This window comes from Chinchilla lanigera, unplaced genomic scaffold (assembly GCF_000276665.1).
Source record: "Chinchilla lanigera isolate Chin_1 unplaced genomic scaffold, ChiLan1.0 scaffold00053, whole genome shotgun sequence".
Classification (NCBI taxonomy): domain Eukaryota; kingdom Metazoa; phylum Chordata; class Mammalia; order Rodentia; family Chinchillidae; genus Chinchilla; species Chinchilla lanigera.
This window is the reverse complement of record NW_004955454.1, coordinates 17147493-17170111: the sequence shown is the minus strand read 5'-3', so window position 1 is coordinate 17170111 and position 22619 is coordinate 17147493. Positions and strand designations below refer to the sequence as shown.

General features: G+C 38.8%; 1 protein-coding gene across 1 annotated transcript in view; it reads left to right on the top strand.

Moving 5' to 3' along the window:
• Positions 1-7211: 7211 nt before the first annotated feature.
• Nsmaf (neutral sphingomyelinase (N-SMase) activation associated factor) overlaps positions 7212-22619 on the top strand; it is a gene marked incomplete at its 5' end in the record, with an annotated part of 49084 nt that continues 33676 nt past the window's right edge. The window contains 8 exon segments of the mRNA XM_013520109.1: positions 7212-7301; positions 12035-12113; positions 12209-12276; positions 12357-12393; positions 14507-14557; positions 16700-16771; positions 17068-17115; positions 17205-17257. Coding sequence (XP_013375563.1) covers positions 7212-7301; positions 12035-12113; positions 12209-12276; positions 12357-12393; positions 14507-14557; positions 16700-16771; positions 17068-17115; positions 17205-17257 — 498 coding nt within the window.

Sequence of the window (22619 nt, the reverse complement as noted above, 5' to 3'; positions counted from 1 at the left end):
AAAATATAAAGCCTGAATAAAGTGATTTGACTAAGGTAAAATAGCTAAGTCGTGGCTGAGCTAAGGCTTGCTCTAATGTTTACTGATCCAAGCTCAGCCTCTTTCCCCTGCAGCCAACTGTGTTATTTCTACAGTGAGGCGTATGGACCGCTGGCCAGTGGTTACACTAGTGGCATGCGAGGTTTAGAGTGACTCTGCAATGGCTGAAGTCTGGTTTATGTTGCTGTTAGAACCCTCATAGTCAAAATGTGGCCCGTGAGTGAGCAGCACGAGCGTGCCTGGAGCTTGTTAGACGTGTGGAACCTCAGCTCCACCCCAGATCTGTACTTGCCGTCAGCTGCAGTGCATCTTATGTCCTGCAAGGTGGAAAGTGAACAGGGCTAGTTTTGAAGTAGAAGTTTATCACTGTGAAGAAGTGCCACAGGCTACCCTATAGGCAGAGCAACCTGGGATAGAATAGCAAAGGTGGCTACTCCACAGAGCAGCCCCCTCCCCCAGGATCTATTTCACTTTTATAACGACTCACAGGAATGTCATGAATTAGTCTTTTTTTTTCCCCCAGTAAAAAGGGTGGGGACTTCCAGCCAGCAAGGCGAGGCTTTTCAGAACACGTGCCAAAATTTGCACCTGGTTCAAACTACTTAGAAATGTGTCATAGCCTACTTCTGTGGGGGAGAGTTTAGTAAGGAAGTGCTGTTACTGTGAGGGTATAATGAAATTTAGAGTCAGTTCTCAGTCAGATCTAAACTCATCCTTGCATGTACCTGTTTCTCCAGTTTGCCCATGCGTCCCTCTTTATCTCCAGGACTAGCAGCTTACCTGCTTGCTTGCTTAACTATTTCATCTCCCCACTTACGACCAGAAAGTATGGCTGTCTGACTGTCTTCTATCAGGTGGTTACTTCAGAGTCCTGCCCCGTCACTGTCTTGTTTTAGCAAGAACCTCCAATGATTTTGTACACATTACAGTGTGAGAAGCACTACTGTAGATTATAGTAATTATGAATTCATCATGATTGTTTTGTTTGCTTCTTTGTTCCTTCAGACTCTACTTCCTTTAAACTCTGCTTCCTTAAGTGTCTTCATAATGCTCATAAACCTCATGAAAGCATCCTGGCCTGGCCTGGCTGTGTCCCTTGATTAGGGAATGGGAGGACTTTAAGAGCAAAAGTGATTTTTCCTTACCTTTCTTCTCAAGGACTATTGAGACTTGAAGTGACAAACAGTTAAGTTTATAGATGGTGTGAATGCAAGGAATTTTGCTTTCTGAACAGTCTTGGTGGGAAAATAACTGCATCTTACAGGAGGATGTTCTTTCCTAATTCTGGTTGAATGATAGACTTTTAAGCTTATCTTGGAGGGGAAGGACTAAAAAGGCAAGGTGGAATAATGAAATTGGTTACTGGAGGTCAGCAGTGCTTTGCAGAGGGGAAGTCATTTCCATGAGCAACAGTGGGTACAAGAACCAGAAGTACTATCAGGTCGCTTAGATGTCTGTGCAAATGTGGAAAACATGGGTAATAACATGAACCAGGTTTTATGATAAAAGAGGATTAGTGTGTGCTTTAGGTGTCACACAGCTATCTGGGATAGGACTCAAGCTACAGAATTATGTAAAAGGAAAAAATGGCACAGAGGACAGTGTGCTGGAAATATCAAGATAAACATCTGTAAAGGAATTTGTGGTCAGAGAGAAAATACCCTGAGATCGTGTAGGAAGGGTTACAGAGTAGCACAGTTGCATGTATTTGTTAAGTGGGCGACGTGGTAGGAAGCAGCAGGGCTAACACCTCCCAAGTGCTGGGATCACAAGTGTGTGCTGCCACACCTGGCTTAGTTCTGAACATTACAGAGAAATTCATTAGCCAAGTAGCAATGAAGCAACTCAGATAAAGCAGTCATATCAGGTTACTTATTGTTGAAGCTTGGGTAGACTAAGAATACTGCCATATCCAGGACCTAGATTTTTAAGAAATAAGATATTGAAAGTTTCAAGGAAAATAAAGATATGTATTATTACTGAACAGTTCTAGAAAACACTGCCCCAGTATGTAAAACTGTCAGAAATATTTTTTTGTTTTTAGTCTTTTTGAGACAGGGTCTCCCTACGCAGTTCAGGCTGGCCTTGAGCTTACTTTGTAGCCCTGGCTGGTCTCAAACTTGCAGTGATCCTCCTGCCTCAGCCTCCCTAGTGCTGGGATTACAGGTGTGCACCACCATGCCTGGATGTCAAAAATATAATATAGAAATCACAATCCAAATTAGTTTTCTCAAGATGTATAGATCAGGCAAACAAATAAATTCCTCTGTGCCTATGATTTTTAAAATATGAAGCAAAAACATTATATACAAGTACCTTAAAGGATTAAATCCCCATGAGAGTGGAGGCCTTAAAAAATGCTTTGTATTTAAAAAAACAGGAACAATCTTCTAAAGTTGTTTGAAAAGAGGAAGTACTTAGCAGCTACCTAGGGCCTAACTTGGTTGTATAACATAGATTTATAACCAAGACAGTGCCTCCTGTTTTGTACTCTGCTTGTAACATTTGACCATCAGACTGAAAGTGATAGGGTGCACTTTCTTTTTTTTTTTTTTCCGGTACCAGGAATCGAACTCATGACCTTGCGCTTGCCAGGCAGGCACTGTGCCACTGAGGTAAATCCCCAGCCCCAGGGTGCACTTTCATAAGATGTGTGAAGATGCAGAGGACACCAACATGCTTGTGTTTCCTAGCATAAAACCCTGGGAAAGTTTGAGTGTAGAACCACAACACTGTTTGAGTGTTAGGACTTTGAAAGCTGATAAACAAACATATGTGCTCAGATGTATTTAGTGCTAACTGCAGAGGAGATTATAAACCACAAAGTAGGAAGCTGTCATCAGTGACCTGCATAAGCTCAGGGTGAGGTTGCGTCGTGTTACTCTCACCACTGTTGCCAAGCGTTCTGACTGGACTTTGGCAGACAGTGAGGTTTGTTTTTGTGGTGTCTTACTAGCAGAATTAAGAAAGGAGAGTTAATATTGGTATAGTTGGCTGGAATGATGTTTGTTTTGAGGTTTTTTTTTTTTTGTTTTTCTCTGGTACCGGGAACCGAACTCACGACCTTGCACTTGCCAGGCAGGTGCTTTTGCCGCTGAGCTAAATCCCCAGCCCTGGAATGATGTTTGAATGACTGTGTTGGGGTTCTGAGAATGATGCCCCAAAGCATGGCACTTTGCCGTGTGGAGTTCTCTAACAAGGCTGGAAAGCATCAAAAGCAAAGCTCTGACCCTGTCCTGCCCTTCTTTCTTTGGCCTCTTTGTCCCCCAGAATGAGTCACAAAAACCAGAATTATTCCTCAGGGTAAGAGTAGAAAGTAAAACTCCTCCCCTGAAGGGAGCCTAGGAAGGTTGCTTTCCCTTTTCCCTCTTTCTTGAGGACCTTCATTTCAGGGGGGACCTGCCCATACCAGGAAGGACTTCTACCCAGAGAGATCCAGGAGATCGCACTGGCTGGGCCTTGCAGGTTCCCCCTCAGTTAGTTACCCATTTGTCCAATCCCATGTCTGCAGAACTGTCCATTTGTCATGGAACCTAAGTGTATAAATAGTTTTCTGGTCTTCATGTGTTTGTATTTAGGCTCCTGTGTTTCATCAAACTTTGACTAAACAAATTTGTTGTATTTTCCTCTTGTTAACCTATCTTTTGATATAACAGTGTCATCTGTGACTCTTACGCTGGGTGAGGAAATGTCTCACACTTTCTGGCCCTGCTCTTCTCTTCAGAGATCACTGTTGACCTGTATTACTAGATAGGCATTTCCAGTTGCAGGGAGTGGTCACAGGATTGTACTTTTGCCCTATTTCCCCCAGTTTTCTTCATTTCTTCATTTCAGAAACCATTTTCAGAGGCTATTAGAAAAACAGAAGTCCAGTGTGGCTAAATAAACCCTCAGGTGGTCCACTAATAGTCCAGTGTTGTCAAAACATAGTGTTGAGGTATTCAGAGTATAGCTGACAGATGCATTGCACTTATGGACAGTACCCTGTCTCTTGGCCCTGTGCACATTACTAGGACATTACAGCACCTCCCACATTCCTCCTAATACCCCTAAGTCTTTTTTACATCTATAGCCTAGAGACAAGATTCACTAGTAAAGCCTTCTAAGCCTACTACTCATGCTACTCATCAACAGAACGTTGAGTAATTTTTGAATGGCTGTAAATGCAGTTATCACTAAGGGATACCTGGAGTAGAGCTATCTTAATATTGTCAGTTAATTAGGCATATAAATACGCTTTGAAATTCAGGGGACATAAAGAGAGGATAACATCTTTTTAGTGAAGTTGACTTGTTCTGTGAGTAAATTTACCCTAAAAAGAATTACCACCCAATTTCATAAAGATAGGCTTGAACTAGGAATATGTAGGCCCAGGGCTAACAGCTTCCTAAAGAAAGAATTTACAGCCTGATACAATACTGACGGTGAAACCATGAAACTGGAAAATTTATTTTATTTTTTTAAAGCATAGACTCTTTTACTCCATATAATAGTTTGTAAAACCCACAAAATTTAATATGATAATTTTTACATAGAAAAAAGTTTTAAAGCAGATATAACTAAACTTTAAAGTTAAAAGAAAAACAAGACTCAGAAAAGTTCTTTAATTCATTAATTGTGAACAGTGTGATGTGCTTATGTCTCTTCTATGTATTGTACATTTCTTACAGAAAGTGCATACTGATAAGTTTATGAGGCTAGAATTAATTTGTTTACCAAAATGATGACTTTACTTCACATTGATGAGTATATTTTAATATTTGGAAGAGCTAGTTGTTAATGATTTTGACTTGTGCTTCATAGGCGTAAAAGTATGACATGTTCTTATTGAAGAATATTTATTTTCCCTCTCTAGAGGGAAAGCAGGAGTGGAGTAGGGAGATCAGCAAAAAGGAAGGATTGCACAGCTCCAGCCCAAGAAAAGTGTTTTCAGTTGTTCAAATACAAGTTAAAATTAAGGGGTAAGGCAATTAGTGAGTATCTCTCTGATTTTCACCTTCCTGGAAATGAGCGGATACATGAGAGAACTATTCCTGACAGTCCTAAGTCTTGTAATTATATGGAAATTCAAATTAAATATTGACTATTCTATATTGTGCTCTGGCAGTTTAACCTATGACTAATTCTTTTTCTTTTTTTTTGATACTGGGTTTTGAACCCAACCTATGACTAACTCTTGCTTATGGATTAAAAAAATGGAGGACAAGTCAATAAATGCTACCTATTAGGATATTAAAAATGAGTCTTACTATCATTAATTTTAATTTGCTATGGGTCATTACTCTTTGGGTCAGATTTTTTTGTTGTTCTAATGAGCAGTCTTTTCTCCTGTCATGTATATAGTTTTCTTCTTCATAAGGATATTAAGTATAGTCTTTTTACTATTTCTTTTCTCTCCATTGTCTCTAGTCCTTCAGGTTGTATTTTACTGCTTGTTGTGGTCTTGTTCTTTTGTGTTGTAGGCTGCTGATCTTGGGCTGTCACTTCATACTTAAGGGCCATCTTGATATCTGATACCAGCCATTTCTGGACTTTTTGGAAGCCCTGTGATTTGTGTTGGTGTTTTCCTGAGTGGCACCTACCTTCTCTGAGGCATCTGATATTCTCATTTCTAAGCTGTGCACATTCCTTCTGTCTGCTTTCCATCTTCCACAGATTTGCCTGCACCTCTTCCTTGCTTTGATGTCTGTGCAAGTTGCTTTGATCTTTGGGCTTTAACAGTTTAAAAATACTTTTATTCACATATCAGTGGTGTTTCAGAACAATGGTGTTCCTTCCATTCCTTCAGAAGGAAGCAAAATAAGCTACAGTACTTAGCTGGGTGTAGTGGTGCATGGCTGTAATCCCAGCGCTTCAGAGGCTGAGGCAGGAGGATGCCACCAGTTCAAGTCCACCCCAAACTACATAGCAAGACCCTGTCTCAGAAGAAAAAGCATATATATGTAATCTACCACATTTAACCGTCCTCCGACACCAGACCCTCAAGGCCCATTTCAAGTCTCATGTATGTTTTGTTTTGTTGTTTCGTTTTCTTTGAGGCAGGGTTTTGCTGTAGTCTAGGCTGGCCTTGAATTTAGTATGTAGCCCAGGTTAACTACAAACTCATGGCAATTCTCTTGCCTCAGCCTCCCAAGTGCTGAGATTGCAAGTATATGCCACCATGCCCAGCCAAGTTCTATATTTTTGATGAGAGTTTTTCCCTCATAACTCTAGATGCCATATGTTTCGTGGTCCTTACCATGAAATAAACAATACAGGGAGTTCCAAAAAGCAATACACTTACTTTCACTTATTTGCCATATATTTGTTTCTGTGGACATACAACTGAGCTTTTTTTGTGTATGTGTTACTGCCTTAATAAAAGTGTAGGGCTGGGGATTTAGCTCAGCGGCAAAAGCGCCTGCCTGGCAAGTGCAAGGTCGTGAGTTCGGTTCCCGGTACCAGAGAAAAACCAAAAAAAAAAAAAAAAAAAAGTGTAAAGCTCTTAAAACCTAATAAATTATAATCCAACCCATTCCACTTACCGGTTTTACTTGTTAAACACCATTGTGTAGAAAGCAATGGTTGCGTTATCTAAGGACCTGCCTCCTAGAGGTGCATGGTTCTTTTAGGAGTAACAAGATGAATCCAAATCATCAGGACACAGGAGGCTGACAGGGAAGGGGTGGGAAAGTGTGGAGTGTTCAATCAGGGGAAACAGATGAAAAAAATTCCACAGTTGGGAGAGCACCAAGCATTTTTAGCGAAGAAGTTAAATTTCATGAACGTGGGGTTTCTGTAAAGGAATTATTCATCCACTTGGTGAATCATTTCAGTTTGGTGTGGTGGTTATTTGATCCCCAGGGCAGGCAGTCAGTGTACTTCCTCTCCCATTGAACATATAGGGAAGGTGCGTGGCACGTGGCAGGCATGTGCTTCACAGTGCTGCTTAAATTGATGAATGGGAAAGAACTTTGAGATCAAACATTTTGAATACTGGGTCTGCTTATACTTTCTAAAAACTAAAAGAAGGGGCTGGGGATTTAGCTCAGCGGCAAAAGCGCCTGCCTGGCAAGCGCAAGGTCGTGAGTTCGGTTCCCGGTACCGGAGAAAAACAAAAAAAAACAAAAAACAAACAAACAAAAAAAAAACTAAAAGAAAATGTTTTTTTTTTTTTTCTCCCCCAAATCTAGGTTTTCCTTGTTGCTGCTTAACTTAGAGGAATACTACTTTGAACAGCATACAGCTAATCATATTCAGCACAGGGGCAGCATTAATGAAAGGTAAGAGAGCTTTTGGAGTTTTACCCACTAACAAACCTCTCTGACAGTTTTACATTGAAATGCCGGCTTAATAGGGCTTTCTTCTTTTTTCTTACTAGGAAAGTAAGAGGAAGAGTGGGTTTATAAGTTGCTGTTACGGGGTTTGTTTTAAGACCTCTAAGATTGCTGGAAAGCCTCTGATCTATCTCACTTTTCTGTTCTTTTATCCCTTTGGTTGTTACGCAGTGTACTGTGTTCTCAATCATTAGGGTTGTGGTGTTATACAGTAATAATAAGTCACAAGACTGGTATGAAATCAGTATGTTCAAAATGAATAAATAATGCAGTTTTGAATTTGAGGTAAAACTTGATTTCTTCCTGTGTTGTGATTACTAGTTGCTATAATAAAAAGGTTGTTCCTTTGAATCTTACCTTTTGAAGCAGTGTACAAAAGTGGTTATTGAAGTTTTTTGTTTTCCTTGTAAAAATTATACTTTAGGGTCATCAAATTGCTGATAAGTACAGTTCTTCTTTATTGACAAATTCTAGCTAATCAATATAGAAGGAAGGGTACAATTTTAATCTCTAGCAAAATAATGGATCTACAATAGGGCTCAGCATGCTACAGCCTTTTGGCAAAATCTGACCTGCCATTTGTTTTTGTCAGTAAAGTTTTATTGATAATGAAGTGCTTACAGTAAATTGGATTAATTTGTCACATTTAAATTCCAAACAAGTTAAAGTGTAAAACACACTACAAAGTGTATATGTTATCAGAATACATTTGTTCAATTACAGGAAGAAATAAGTTTTAAAAAGAACATTATCAAATGGATGCACCTTGAGATCATAATGTTGTGAAATAAATCAGATACATAAGCTTATAAATCACATGGTTCCTCCTCTATGAGAAACTCAAATTATAAATAAAGAGCAAAATAACAGGTAGACAATAGGAAGTAGGGAGATAGATCTTCCTTAAATGAGAAGGACATCAAGAGATAGAAGGAAGGGAAAAGGGATGAAAAAAGGAATTAAGATGTGTTGCATACATATACGAACTCCACACAACGTATGTAATCATTATGTACTGCAAACATATGTCCAAAAAAAGGGAAAGGGATCAAAGGAAGAGTGGAGGGGGGAGAGAAGGAAAGGACATTGGAAAGAAGAATTAAGATGTGTTCCGTACAGGGGCCTGCTTCCCACAAGGAACATAAATAATCTGTACTACAGACACGTACTAATAAACTAAAAAAAGGGTTGTTGAAAACTTAGCCACACCCATTTGTTTGCATGACTGACTTCCCCCTACAACAAGAGAGATGAATAGTTGTCACAGATACCACTTGGCCTGCAAAACCAAAGATACTAATTGGCTCTTCACAGAAAGAATTTTCCAACCTTTAATCTGAACAGTCATCTTCAGGGTTAAAACCATTAGGTAAGAAGCTGCCGAAAAGTTTTATATGCATGTAGGAAGATTGATATCACCCGACTCCTCTGGTGCCTGCTGATGGGAAGACAACACATGTGCCTTTCCTTGGAAGTATTTCTGTCAGAAGATCAAACCAGAATCTGATCAAGTCTTAATCTTGCTGATAATTTTTTTTTCGGTACCAGGAATCAAATTTATGACCTTGCACTTGCCAGGCAGGTGCTATACCACTGACCTACCTAGCCCCAGCCACTTGGTGATAATTTTAAGGAAGTATGTGGGTACAGAAATACAGTTGATTCAGCAAAATTCATGGTATGGGAAAATTATTTTTTAGTAAGGGATATGAGGCACCTACCAACTAATTTTATTTTTTTAATTTTTAATTTTTTTTTAAGCTTTTTGGTCTTTTTTTTTTTCTTTTTGAAACAGGGTCTTGCTGTGCAGTTCACAGTGGCCTTGAATGCACTTTGTAGCATAGGCTGGCCTTGAACTCACACAGATCCTCCTTCCTTAGCCTCCCAAGTGCTGGGATTACAGGCGTGTGCCACCACACCCGACATAGCAACTCATTGTAATATGGACTTTGGATTGTGATTATAGCATGAAAACACATTTATAAAGTAGAAAAAAATGAAACACTGTATACTTGATGACATTAAATTATTATTTATAGTACTGTTTTGGTCCTGGGGATGGAAAAAGGGCCTTTTGTGCATGCCAAGCACGTGCTCTACCATTGAAGGATATCTCCAGCCCCAACTTTTAGATGTGGTAATGATAGGCCATTTCTTAAGAGAGCACTCTGTGATTGACTCATTCTCAAATATTTATGAATGGTGGGCATGTTGTCAGTAACTTTGTGTATAGTCCACGTGTTAGTCAGCTTTCTGTGCTATAGCAAGTACCTGAGATAATCCACATAAAGAAAGTGATAAGGTTTATTTTGGCTCAATGGTCAAGTTTTGGAGGTTTCCATCCATGGGTGGCTGGTCCTGTTGCTTTTACACTTGTGGTGACACGTCATGGCAGGAACAAAACTACTCACCTCTTGGCTGGGAAGTGACAGTGTGAAAAAGGACCTGGGGTCCCACCATCCCTATCGGGGCACACCCCCAGTGACTTCAAGGCTTCTCAGTATGCCACCTTCTACTGGTGTTGGGCTGGGGACCAAGCCTTTGAAATATGGGCCTTTTGGAGGCACTTATCTACCCATACCAGTCCAGCCAATACCATAGCAATCCAGCAGGGTTCCGGGACACTTATCCATGAAACAAGAATGACAGTTGCTGAAGCTAGACAGTTGGTATGGTGGACATTCTGAGTCTCTCTGTATGTGTTTAGAAATTTCATAAGTGGTTTTTTTTTTTGGGGGGGGACAGTTGGGATTGAATCCAGTGTCTCACACATGCTAGGCAAGTGTCTTACCATTGAGTAATAGCCACAACCCAAGATTATGTTTTTAAGTTACTATTGGGTAAGTGTGACTGTTAAAAAAGTAAATTCACTTAACGTGAGTAAATGATACAAAATTTCTAAAACCCTTCAAGGAAGAATTATACACTGAATCAGGACTTTCAGTATGATGAGCCTTGTCATCCATTTAGTACATATGTATTTAGTACATGTATCTTGAAGATAGAAAGCGTTACTCAGGAGAGCGGGTCAAGGGAGAGGCCTTCTCAGACTGTAAGACTGGGTGGGCTTCTTAATGTGGTGGTTTTTTGGGGTACCTTAAGTTTTCAAGCAATAAACTTCATAAATTATAGAGAGATTCAGATATATAATTTTTTTTGTATCTCCTGGAGATTTATTCATGCCCCCCATGCCCACCCTGTAGATTCCCAAATCCTCAGACATTGCATCTCATACACAGAATGGCATAGTGTTTGCTTATCATCTACACATATCGTCTTGTCTACTTTAAATCATCTCTAAATTACCTTTGAAGCCTAATACAATAACTACATATAACTTCATGGAATCAGTGTCATACTTGATAGATGGCAAGTTCAAGTCTTGTTTTTTGGAACTCCCTGGAATTGTTTATAAACATTTTGGATCAGAGATTGGCTGAATGAATGGATTTGAGGGCTGATTACAGTTGCTTCATTTGAGGCAGGGCAGAGCCCTGGGATGAACAAACTAAGAGGGTTCACTGGGACACCAAAGGATGGCTATAGAAAAATTCAAATGTCACTGAAGAGACTTTAAAGAACCTGGTACTTGGAAACTGCTGCTTTTAGTGTAAGTGTACTCCGAGAAACTGATCTTAGAGTGACTTTTTTTTATAGTATTATTCTGGTGTCTCCTAATGTACTTTCTGTGTGTCTAATAAGCTGTTGTCTTGGTTTGATCATTGATGAAAGTCACCTAATCAATAAAAAAAAGTACAGCATATAGATTTTTATTAGCTTCAGACAGGTGATGCATACTGGCTAAAACTAACAACTGACTCTAGAATGGTCAAGAATGTTTCTTTTCACAAGATATTGAAGACATAAATGTTGCAAGAAAGTATGAAAATGATAGTCTGTAATTGATTTATTAGATATTATAGCAGGAGCCAGATAGTCCCTAAAACTGCTTATTGTGTGGCAGATTTTTCCTGAATTTCTCCATACCCGCATCACTGCTAAAAGTATTTTGTGTTCTAAACTCAAACTTTAAAACTTTTCTGATCTCTACCTAATCAATTTTAGAAATTTCACAGTGCTTAATGAATAATTCTTCCACATACAGAGAATTCACAGCCAACGTAATTTATCAGAGACATGATAAATTCAGCGTTCATTATCTTTTCTAGACGTAAGTTTCCCCTATAGAGTAATTCTGAAGGGCCAGGAATACAGCCCAGTGGCACAAATGCCTGCCTGACAAGTGCAAGTTTCTGAGTTTTATTCCTGCTACCAAAAGAAAAAAACAAAAAAGAAAGAAATGCAATGACTGATTTGTAGCTCGGCAGCACAGCGCCTGCCCAGCAATCGCGAGGTCAAAAGTTTGATTCCCAGTACCAAAAAAAAAAAAAAAAAAAGGGAAAAAAATTACCTCTTCCCTAGAGTAATTCTGAAGACCAAATAAGGTAATAAATGTAGAATTTGTAGTCCAAAGCCCAACAAATCAAAATAATATTATAATGTATGCAGATTTCTCTATCCTTTAGGGAGGTAGAGATAAGAGGAAATTGTTTTTTCCTTCCTGTCATACCCTTCTTTCTAATTGAGTGGTTGAGTTTTTATTAGCCTTGGTAACCAACTTTCTAGTTAAAGGATATCATGATTCTTTTTTGACTGTTATGTTCTGCTTTGATTTGTAGGAAAATCAGAGGCTCCTTAAAAATATGTTCAAAATCAGTGATTTTTGAACCAGATGCAATATCCCAGCCCATTATGAAGGTAAACAAATTATAAATCTGAGCAGAAACATTCCTGTTTTTGTGTACATTTTACCTTTGCTTATTTTTATAATATTCTTTCTTGATTTTATCCAGATTCCTTTAAGAGATTGTATAAAAATAGGAAAGCACGGAGAAAATGCAGCCAATAGATACCCCGCAAAGTATGTCATTTTCACTAACTGTTTAATTTTATTGTACCCAAAAGGTTTTCTGCAACTGATTCCTTTTATCTGCATTTTAGGGCAAAATGTGCAGGGATTTCACTCATTTTTAGTCAGGTAAGAAGCACCTAGTAAAAAAAAGTAATTTTCCTTGCTTGTATGAATGTGTGTGTCTAATATTTTTTTTGCCTGATGAAATTATTTATTTGTAGAGATCTCAAATGAAGATCTCTGGAATAGATGTTTAAATGATTTTAAAATTTAATCATTGAGAAGTAAGTGTGTGAAACAGGTGTGTCCAGTGGGATTCTCACTCTTTCTTAAATATGCAGTATCTGTGGGCAGGTGGCTTTTGTCTCAGAGTCTCAGGGAGCAGAGGAAGGCTGAGAGGAAGGGATGGTGGTTTCTGCTGTGGCCTCCCACTTGTTCAGGAGGTGGGAGGCTAGCACCAGGCCACTTAAATGATGTCAGCCTGACTCTGGTCCACCCCTGTGCATTCTGTCTGTAGATCTTACTACTTCATGATCTTATTCTACAATGCCTGTGTCTTGGAAGAAAGAGGTAGTTTTTGAGTTGAAAGTAAAGTTTCCATTATAAAAAGTTACTATCCATTTTAGTAACTTTGGACTTAAAAGTAAAGCCCCCAGGTCTTCCCGCTTACTTTTTCTAGTTTGTAGATGAGCTCTCAAATCAAACCAACTCAAGCTTTGTGCGAGGGTAGTATCATAGCCAGTGAGGTTTATCCAGGGTGTAATTAAACTCAAAATCAGCCTAACACCAATGCACACCTAGGTACAAGTTGCTCTTTCAAGTATTATTTTAAGTTTCCGCACCAAGTGCACTACCAGGCAATTTCAGTGTGACTCAGAAGTAAGAGGAGTGAGCCATGCAGTTATAGTGTGCAGCCAGTTCCAGGTTTGGAGAGACTGGGAAAGGCCTTGAGGTGGGCATGGTACAGGAGGGTGAGTGCTCCTAGGCTGTGTAGTCAAGGTAGAGCAGGTTAGGGACACGTTATGCAGGATCCAAAGGCCAGGTTTTAGAATAAAGGGCAAAAGTGAAAAGCTACTGGAGAGCTGAAAGAGAAGGAGCACAATGTGATTTGTATGTATCTGTAAATCCGCTGGATGACAAGGGGAGGACAAGCTGTCCAGGGGCAAGAGTGGAAGCAAGGAGACCCTTGTGGGGTGTTCTGAGTCCCAGATGTTTTGGGCCAGGAAAATGGAGGCAGTCACTGTCTGGGTATATTCTGAAGAACACCCTAACAGATGTGCCAGTAGGTGTATGGAAACTGAGTGGAAAATACTTCAGGAAGGGCCATCATCTCTGAGGAGAGCCAAGGAGAAGCTGAAAATCAACTGTTGGGTTTGGTAATGTGGCGATCTTGTGCACCTTATGTGGCCATCAGAGTAGTTGCAGTAGTGTAGTGAGTGGAGTGCATAATCACGGAAGGTCAGTTACTGAATGACTCACAGGTGGGGAGGGTCCCACTTTTTGTGGCATAGTTGGACAGCTGGCCTTTGAGAACCCGTAGTTCCTCGATTAAAATAAGATGAAAGATGGCGTGAGGACCCAGGTGCAGGAAGTTTGGCACTCTGGTAGACAGTGTTGCTTTTTCAACAGAATTTTAATACCTGGTACGAAGCCTGGTGTCTTGGTGAAAACACACGTGCCCAGGCCACCTCTGGGGAAGAAACATTACTGTATGTTAATGAATACATTTCATACCACAGTGACTTTGTTTTAATCATCTCGTAGAAAATTAGCACTTAGATTAGCTTCCTTCCCTTGTCTGCTTAGTTACATGGTACAAATAGTTAACATTCATAAAACATTTTAGGTTTTCACTAGTTCCATACTGTGGCTATCTTGTTGCCTGGATGATTCTCTTTTTAATTTAATATTTTAATATCAGAACTTTAACACAAATACTTTTCCGAATAGAGGTTGTGTGATAATGATCTAAAACCTTCAATTCCTGCACCAGGCATGCTGGCACACGCCTGTAATCACAGCACTTGGGAGGCTGGGGCAGAAGGATCGTTGCAAGTTCGAGACCAGCCTGGGTTATAAAAGTGAGCTCAAGGCCAGCCTGAACTGCATAGTGAGACTCTGTCTCAAAAAGACAAAAAACAAAACAAAACAAAAAACATTGAATTCCTAATGTCCTATGTTATTACTCTTTACAGGGAAATTTTTTGCTTATTTTTCACAAGTATTAATTTTTTCTCAGGTATATTTTATTAAAGAACATAATATCGTCGCACCATATAAAATAGAAAGGGTAAGTGAAGTTTTTCATACATTTCCAGCAATTTATATAGTGATTTTTGAGCAATAAGATTTCATGACTCTATTAACATCTTTAAGCAAATATAACAATTTTGGATACTTAAAGGCTTATTGCCAAACAGAAAAAAATTACACAAGGGAGCCACAGACTTTAATCCAAGGGAATTCAATTAGCTTTTTATTTACAAAAATGTGCATAGTGGGGGAAAAAGTGTTTATGATTAGATTAAAAGCTGAAATAAGCATATGCATTGTTACTGGGTATTCCTGAGAATTTGTACGTATATTACTGAAAACACTTTAAATTATTTGAAAAATATTTACAGGTTACAAAATATCCTTATATCCTCAGTAATTCATAAGTATTTATTTGAGTTGAAGCTATGAGGACTTGAATATAATATCTGGTTGCTGAGGACTTTTCTAGTAAGCATACTACTTCATTTAATTCTTCTGCGCTTTATTTTTTTATGCTTCCACTTACTATATGATAAAGAGAAAAGTCCTGCTGAGAGTTTTCACAGGACTTAGGGGCAGAGTTAGTGTCCCCTGTAGGAACATCTGTGAATTGGGAATAGCCCCCCTCTCTAGGTAGGCGTTATCCCATAGGCTGAATTACAGTTTCCATTGCAGGCAGCCTCCAGCTCATTGCGCACATGCAGTGGTCCTGGACTTCACAAACAGGGAACACATGCATGCACTGGGTACTCAGAAGACACAAACACTGAGGGTTCATTATTCTCAGGCTGTGCTGTTGGCATTTGGGGCAGGACAGTTCTTCACCATATGGGGCCATCCCTTCTTTCAGCCTCTCTCACCTACTGAATGCCTCTGTGTACTGCTCCCTTCTTACTGCAACAGCACCTCCACACGCTGACAAAAGCCACTGGACAGTGGACACCACCCCAAATTGAGACTCACTCCCCAAGACCCACCTGAAGTGCAAGCTGCACAATTATAAATGTATGTATTAGGGTCTCTAGAGAAACAGAACCAATAGTGTGTGACTTTGTGTGTGTGTGTGTGTGTGTGTGTGTGTGTGTGTGTGTGTGTGTGAGATTGAGAAATTATAAGGATTGACTCAAGTGATTATAGAGGCTGAGAAGTGCAGACCCAGGAGACCTAGTGGTGTAAGATCTAGTGTGAGTCTGAAAGCAGAAGAGTGATATCTCAGTGTGAAGAAGAAACCATTATAATATATATTTACCCACCCTCGGAACACCTAAATATACTCCTATGAAGCAAACACTGACATGACTGAAGAAATAAATATCGACAGAAGAGTAGATTTTAATAACCCACTTTCAGCAACGGGCAGAACATGCAGATAGAGTATCAGTAAGGTGACAGGAAGACTGGAACAGCACTGTAGACAAGTGCAGCTGACAGGCATATGCAGAACTTTACACTCAACAGCAGCAAAGACCACATTCTTTTCAGTCTCATGGGACAGTCTCAGGACAAATCACATGTTAGGTCACAACACAAGTCTTAAGGAATTTAAGAAGACTGAAATTATATCATGTATCTTTTCCAGCCACAATGCAGTGAAGCTAGAAAAATTGCAGGGAACTGGAAATTCACAGATATGTGGCACTGAACACATTCTCAAACAGCCAGCAAATCAAAGAAACTAAAAGAGAAATTAGAAAACAAAACTACAATGATTAATGGGAGTAAAGCTGTAATAAGTTGAAAGTTTAAAAAGATAAATATGAGCCAGGCGTGGTGGTACATGGCTATAATCTCAGCAATCAGGAGGCTGAGGCAGGAGGACTGCTGCAAGTTCAAGGTTGTCCTGAACTACATAATGAGAGTCTGTCTGTAAAAAACAAAACAAAACAAAACAAAACAATAGAAAATAAATGTGTACATCATAAAAGATCCCAAAATAAAAATCATAACTCTTTACTTCAAGGAATTAGAACAAGAAGAGCATACTCAGCCCAAAGTTAGTGGACAGCACTGAAAAAAATAGCAATGAGTCCTGTAGGTTTACTCTCTAGAGCACTCATTCCAGGAGCATTAGAAGAAACATGAAGAACTTCACAGGTGCTGTTCACAAGGCCCTAAAGTAACAAAGTGTGTGTTCTGCTTCTCTTTTCTTGTTTTGATGTCTTCTCCTTTTTGCTAGGGTGAAATGGAGTATGTCTTTGAATTGGATGTTTCAGGGAAGGTAGAAGATGTGGTGGAGACATTGCTTCAGGTAAGCCAGTGACTTAGGAGGCACTCACCAGAAGGAGAACTCAAAGCAGTCTGAGGCAGAAATGGTTTTTAAAAAAGATTTCCTCATTTCGTGTTATCAAACCATAAATCTCTTCTGAATATCTAGCAGATTTGCTTGAATATATAGAACTTGCAAACTACATTAGAAAAAAATCATATCAGAAGTAATCTTGACTATTTCAAGTGCCAGAATAATTGATGTTTTTCATTTTTCCTGAAGAAATACTCGGTGTGGTTTCAGAGAAAAACTAATTATGTGTGCTTACGATACTGTAGCTTCACAGAGCATCCTGCCTTGACAAGCTTGGTGACCAGACTGCCATGGTGAGTGTTTCTAATGACTTGAGTCTCTGATGGTGAATTAACTTGTATATTTTATTTATCCATATTTTCAAATGGTTCTTTTCTCTTAGATAACAGCTATCTTGCAGTCACGCTTGGCTAGGACTTCATTTGACAAAAACAGGTGAGTTTTTTTATGGATTTGTTTCCTGATTACAAGGGCAGTGGAGATCTTCATCTCTAGACCTCATTGGGCTTGTCCAGAACTGGTATTGTCATCTTACCCCAGACCTGCTTGTCTAAGGTAATGTGTCAGCCGCAGTATAGGAACACTCTTGGGTACTTCCGCAGTTCTCCACTCCGACATCTGTCAGTCGGAAACTCCGTTGACTGGTGGTTTCGACGATCTGTGCTGCATTTGTGCTTGTCTTCTCATACCGCGCTTGCCACTGTGCAGGCCAGCATCACCTCCACCCAGCTCTTAGCTCCGCCCCGCCCCGCCCACTCCAGTCTTCCCTCCTCCGCTCCTGTTCACCACCTGAACCTAATGTCCTTTTAAGATATGGTCTTTCTAAAGAACCTATGTAACCGTATCGCTTACCTGTTTAAAGTTCTCCAGGACTCCCACTGCCTTTGAGAGAAGTCTGGACACCTTATTGCGGTGCAGCCTCTTGTGTGCCAGGACTTGTTCACTGCTTGTAGTGGCTGATTGCTCTCTTGAGTTCTGTCCTGTAGCTGTTTGCGTTATTCCTGTTGGGCCCAGTTTTTCTTACCTCTGAGCCTGTGTTCAGGTTCCCTCCTGCATGGAACACTCGCCGTCCTCCTCTGCATTTGGCTCACCCTCACTTTCTGATTTTAGCTTAGCTGTCATTCTTCTAGGCAGTCTTTCTTGACCCTTCAAATTGAGACGAGTACTTTCCTATCATGCCCCATAGGGACAAAGTGAGTACATACTCTCTTACTGTTCTAATGGTTTTTTCGTTGATTTTCTTGGCTTTATTAAAGTATACAGTACAACTGTATATTATTTTGTTCTTGTTTCTTGCCGTATATATTTTTTTCATTAATTACTTTTCTTTTCTTTTTGAGGCAGGGACTCACTATGCAGTTCAGGTTGGCCTGGAATTCACTTTGTAGCCTAGTCTGGGCACAAACTCTCAGCAATCTTCCTACCTCAACCTCCTGAGTACTGGGATTACAGACATGCACCACGACATCTGGCCTTCTTGCCTTATATTAAGTAGATTTTCTTATGTAGAGTTGGACTGTTTGTCTCTATCTTCATCTCTGATACCATTGTATTAATTCCTGTAGCTTCGTGCAAATTATTAATAACTGGTAGTGCGGGACCCCACATCTTATTTTCCTCTTTTAACTTACATATTCATTATTTTTAATCTTACTTCTATATTAATCAATAATTAGCTTGTCTATTTCCATAAAAGAAAGCTGGTTGGGCTTTTACTTGGGTTGCAGTAAATTTCTCTCCATTTATTATGCAGTAAATTTATCTCTCCATGCACTAATTTTCTCTCCATTTATTTAGATTTTCTTTATAATCTTCTGTATGGTTTTCCTCTGAACATCTTTCCTGACTTAAGTTAAATATATTTCAAGTACTTCATATTTTTAATAGTGTTACAAATGGTATGTTATTAAATACTTTATTTTCTGTTTATTGTTGATACATGGTATGCAATAGATTTTTTTGTTTTGTTATTTAGTTGAATTTTTAGTTTTTATTTTTTGGTGCTGTGGCACCAAAAGGCTTCCAGATTGCTAGACAACTGTTCTATCACTGAGCTAAATCCCCAACCCTGCAATAGATTTCTGTGGTATTTACATTAACAAACTGTGACCAGTTCCATTAACTTCAATATACTTAGCTTCCTCCTACATGCAAAATTTTATCCATGAGTTATTTGCAATCTCTCTTCACTGACAGTTTTATTTTAGATTCTTGCGTTTGTAATCATTCATGCTTAAGACAGTCGAAAGTACTGGTGCAGTGGATTGATTCATTTATGCTTATGTGACAGGCTTTTGCTAGAAGCCTATATCTGTAAATGAGAGTAGTTTGTTATATCCCATTTTATTGACTGTTTTTGACTCTGATTTGTGAATTTGCCACCCTGACCCTTACTCTTACTGTACAGTTTAACCTGTTAAGGAACTTGCCAGTAAAGCTGATGTGTTTTTTTGTGTTCATTTGATTCTTTTTCTGTTTCATTGTATCATATTAATTTTCTTTCCATTGGTGACAGGTTGTATTAGGTAACTGAACTGCCAAGGGAAGAAGAGTTTTCATTTTGGAAAGGAAAAGGAAAATACTAAGAAAAATCACCTTCATCTGACCTACTTAGACTGTCATTTTTCTTTTTTTTATTTTAAAGAGAATAGTTTTAAAAAATAGCAAAATACAAACAAAACAAAGGAAGGACATTAAAAATGCTATGAGGTTTCAAACTAAATGATAGGGATTAACAGTGGTTGTTATATTACACATTGTTATCTTCAATGAAGTTGCTCAGATTACCAGATGTAAGAATAGAAGATTGATCAATCTGTTAAAAGGAATAAGAAAATAATTTCAAAGAACATTAGAGACAATACATAGTTTCACTAGACAGGATTGTAGAAATTCACCAATGGTTGTTATACTGCAGATTGTTACCTTCACATAAGTTGCTCAGATTACCAGATACAAGTATGCAAAATTGGTCAAAATATAAAAAAAAAAAATTAATCATTAACTGTTCCCCTCAATAAACCAGCAGAGGCTGGGGATATAGCTCAGCGGCACAAGTGCCTGCCTGGCAAGTGCAAGGTCCTGAGTTTGATTCCTGGTACCAAAAAAAAAGAAAAACGAAAAAATAAACCAGCAGATATCAGCAGTACAGTTATACCAGCTATCCACATATATATATATGTATAAAATGCCTTAGTACTTTCTTTTTCTTCTTTCCCTCATCCCAGTTGTTCCTTCCTTTGAGCAGTTTCTTTCCCTTTCGTATTATCTATTGTACATTTTGGGTTTTATTTACTCTTTCATGTTCTTATACTAGGGAGACAATATGATGTTTACACATGTGGGTCCGATTTATTTCATTTATGAGTATGGTCTCTAGTTGCATCCATTTACCTATAAAAGCCTCGAGTTTATCTTTTTTATAGCTGAGTAATACTCCATTGTATAAAAATAACCACATCTTTTTTATCCATTACTCAGTAGATGGGCATTTGGGTTGTTTCCAAGATTTAGCTATGACAAATTGCACTGCTGCAAACATGGGTGCATATATATTGCTGTGGTATGATATTTCTAATTCTTCTGGAAAAATACCCAGAAGGGGAATAGCTGGGTTAAGTGGGGCTTCTAATCCTACTTTTTTTTTTTTTAAATAATTGTCTTTATTTGTTTTTTTTTGTTTTGTTTTTCTTCTGGTACCAAGAATCGAACTCACAACCTTGCGCTTGCCAGGTAGGTGCTTTGACACTGAGCTAAATCCCCAGCCCCTCTAATCCTAGTTTTATGAGGAATCTCCAGACTGATTTCCTCAGTGGTTTCACCAGTCTACACTCCCACCAGTAGTGGAGGTGTTCCTTTTTTCCCACAGCCTCTCCAGTATTTGTTATTGGTTGATTTCTTGATGATAGCCATTCTTTGTGGGGTGAGATGGAATCTCAGTGTTGTTTTAATTTGCATTTCTCGAATGACTAATGATGTTGAACATTCTTTCATATATTTATTCACCATTAGTATCTCTTCATTAGAGAAGTGTGTTCATCTTAGATGCCCATTTTTGGATTGGGTCTTTGAATTTTGGGGCCTGATTTTTTTTTTAATTCTTTATATGTTCTAGATAGAAGTCCTTTGACAGAGGGGCACTTGGATAAAATTTTTTCCGATTTCTTGGGTTTTCTTTTTACTCGGTGATTTCTTTTGATATGAAGAAACTTTTCTTTTTCTTTCTTTTTTTTTGTTTTTTTTCCGGTACCGAGGATCAAACTCACGACCTTGTGCTTGCTGGGCAGGCACTGTGCTGCTGAGCTAAATCCCCAGCCTCAGAAACTTTTCAATAAGACGAGATTCCAGTTGTTGATTTTTTGAAGTATTACCCGTGCAGTTTGATTTTTGTTCATGAACTCTGCCTACTCCTATGTCTTTGAGATATTTACCTACTTTTCTCTTCTAGTAGATTTAGTGTTTCTGTTTTGATATTTAGATCTTTGATACATTTTGACTTTAGTTTAGTGCATGGTGATAGACATGGGTCTAGTTTGAGTTTTCGGCATGTGGAAAGCCAGTTTTTACAGCACCATTTGTTAAAGAGGCTATCTTTCTTCCAGTGAACGTGTTTGGCCTCTTTGCCAAAGATAAGGTGACTGATTGTGTTTGTATCTGTGTCTGCATCTTCTAGTCTGTTCCATTGATCTTCAGGTCTGTTTTTTTGCCAGTACCATGCTGATTTTATCACAATAGCTTTGTAGTATACTTTCAATTCAGGGATTGTGATGCCTCCTGCCTTTCCTTTGTTGCCCAGGATTTCTTTCACTCTTCTAGGCATCTTCTGGTTCCAGGTGAATTTTACAACTGTTTTCTCTAGATCTGTGAGGTATACTAATGGTATTTTAATTGGGATTGCACTGAATCTGTACAACAATTATGGGAGTATGGCCATTTTCACAATGTTGGTTCTTCCTATACATGAGCAAGGAATATCTTTCCATTTTCTGATATCCTCTTTGATCTCTTTTTTCAGAGTACTGTGATTTTTTATTGTATATATCTTTCACTCCTTTTGTTAGATTGATTCCTAAGCATTTCATTTTTTAGATGCTATTATGAAAGGTGTGGTTTCTCTAATTTCTCTCTTAGTCTGCTTGTTGTTTGTGTACAGGAATGCTATTGATGTTTGAGTGTTGACTTTGTATCCAGCTATGCTGTGAATTTAGTTATTAAATCCATGAGCCTTTTGGTGGAGTTCTTGGGGTCTTCTGTGTAGAGTATCATGTCATCCATGAATAATGATAATTTTACTTCTTCCTTTCCTGTCCTTATTCCTTTTATTTCTCTGTCTTGTCTAATTGCTGTAGCTAATATTTCCAGAACTGTATTGAATAGGAGTGGTGACAGTGGACATCCTTGTCTTGTGCCTGACTTTTAAAGTGAAAACTTTCAGTTTTTGACCATTTATAATGTTGTCAGCTGTTGGTTTGTCATAGATGGCTTCTATCAGATTGAGGTAAAGTCCATCTGTGCCAATATTCTGTGGGGTTTTTATCACGAAGAAGTGTTGGACTTTATCAAAAGCTTTTTCTGCATCAGTTGAGATGATCATGTGATTTTTGTCTTTGGCTCCATTGATATGGTGTATTACATTAACTGATTTGCATATATTGAGCCATCGCTGCATCCCTGGGATGAATCCCACTTGGTCATAGTGTTCAACCTTCTTTTTTTTTTTTTTTTTTTGGTTTTTCTCCGGTACCGGGAACCGAACTCATGACCTTGCGCTTGCCAGGCAGGCGCTTTTGCCGCTGAG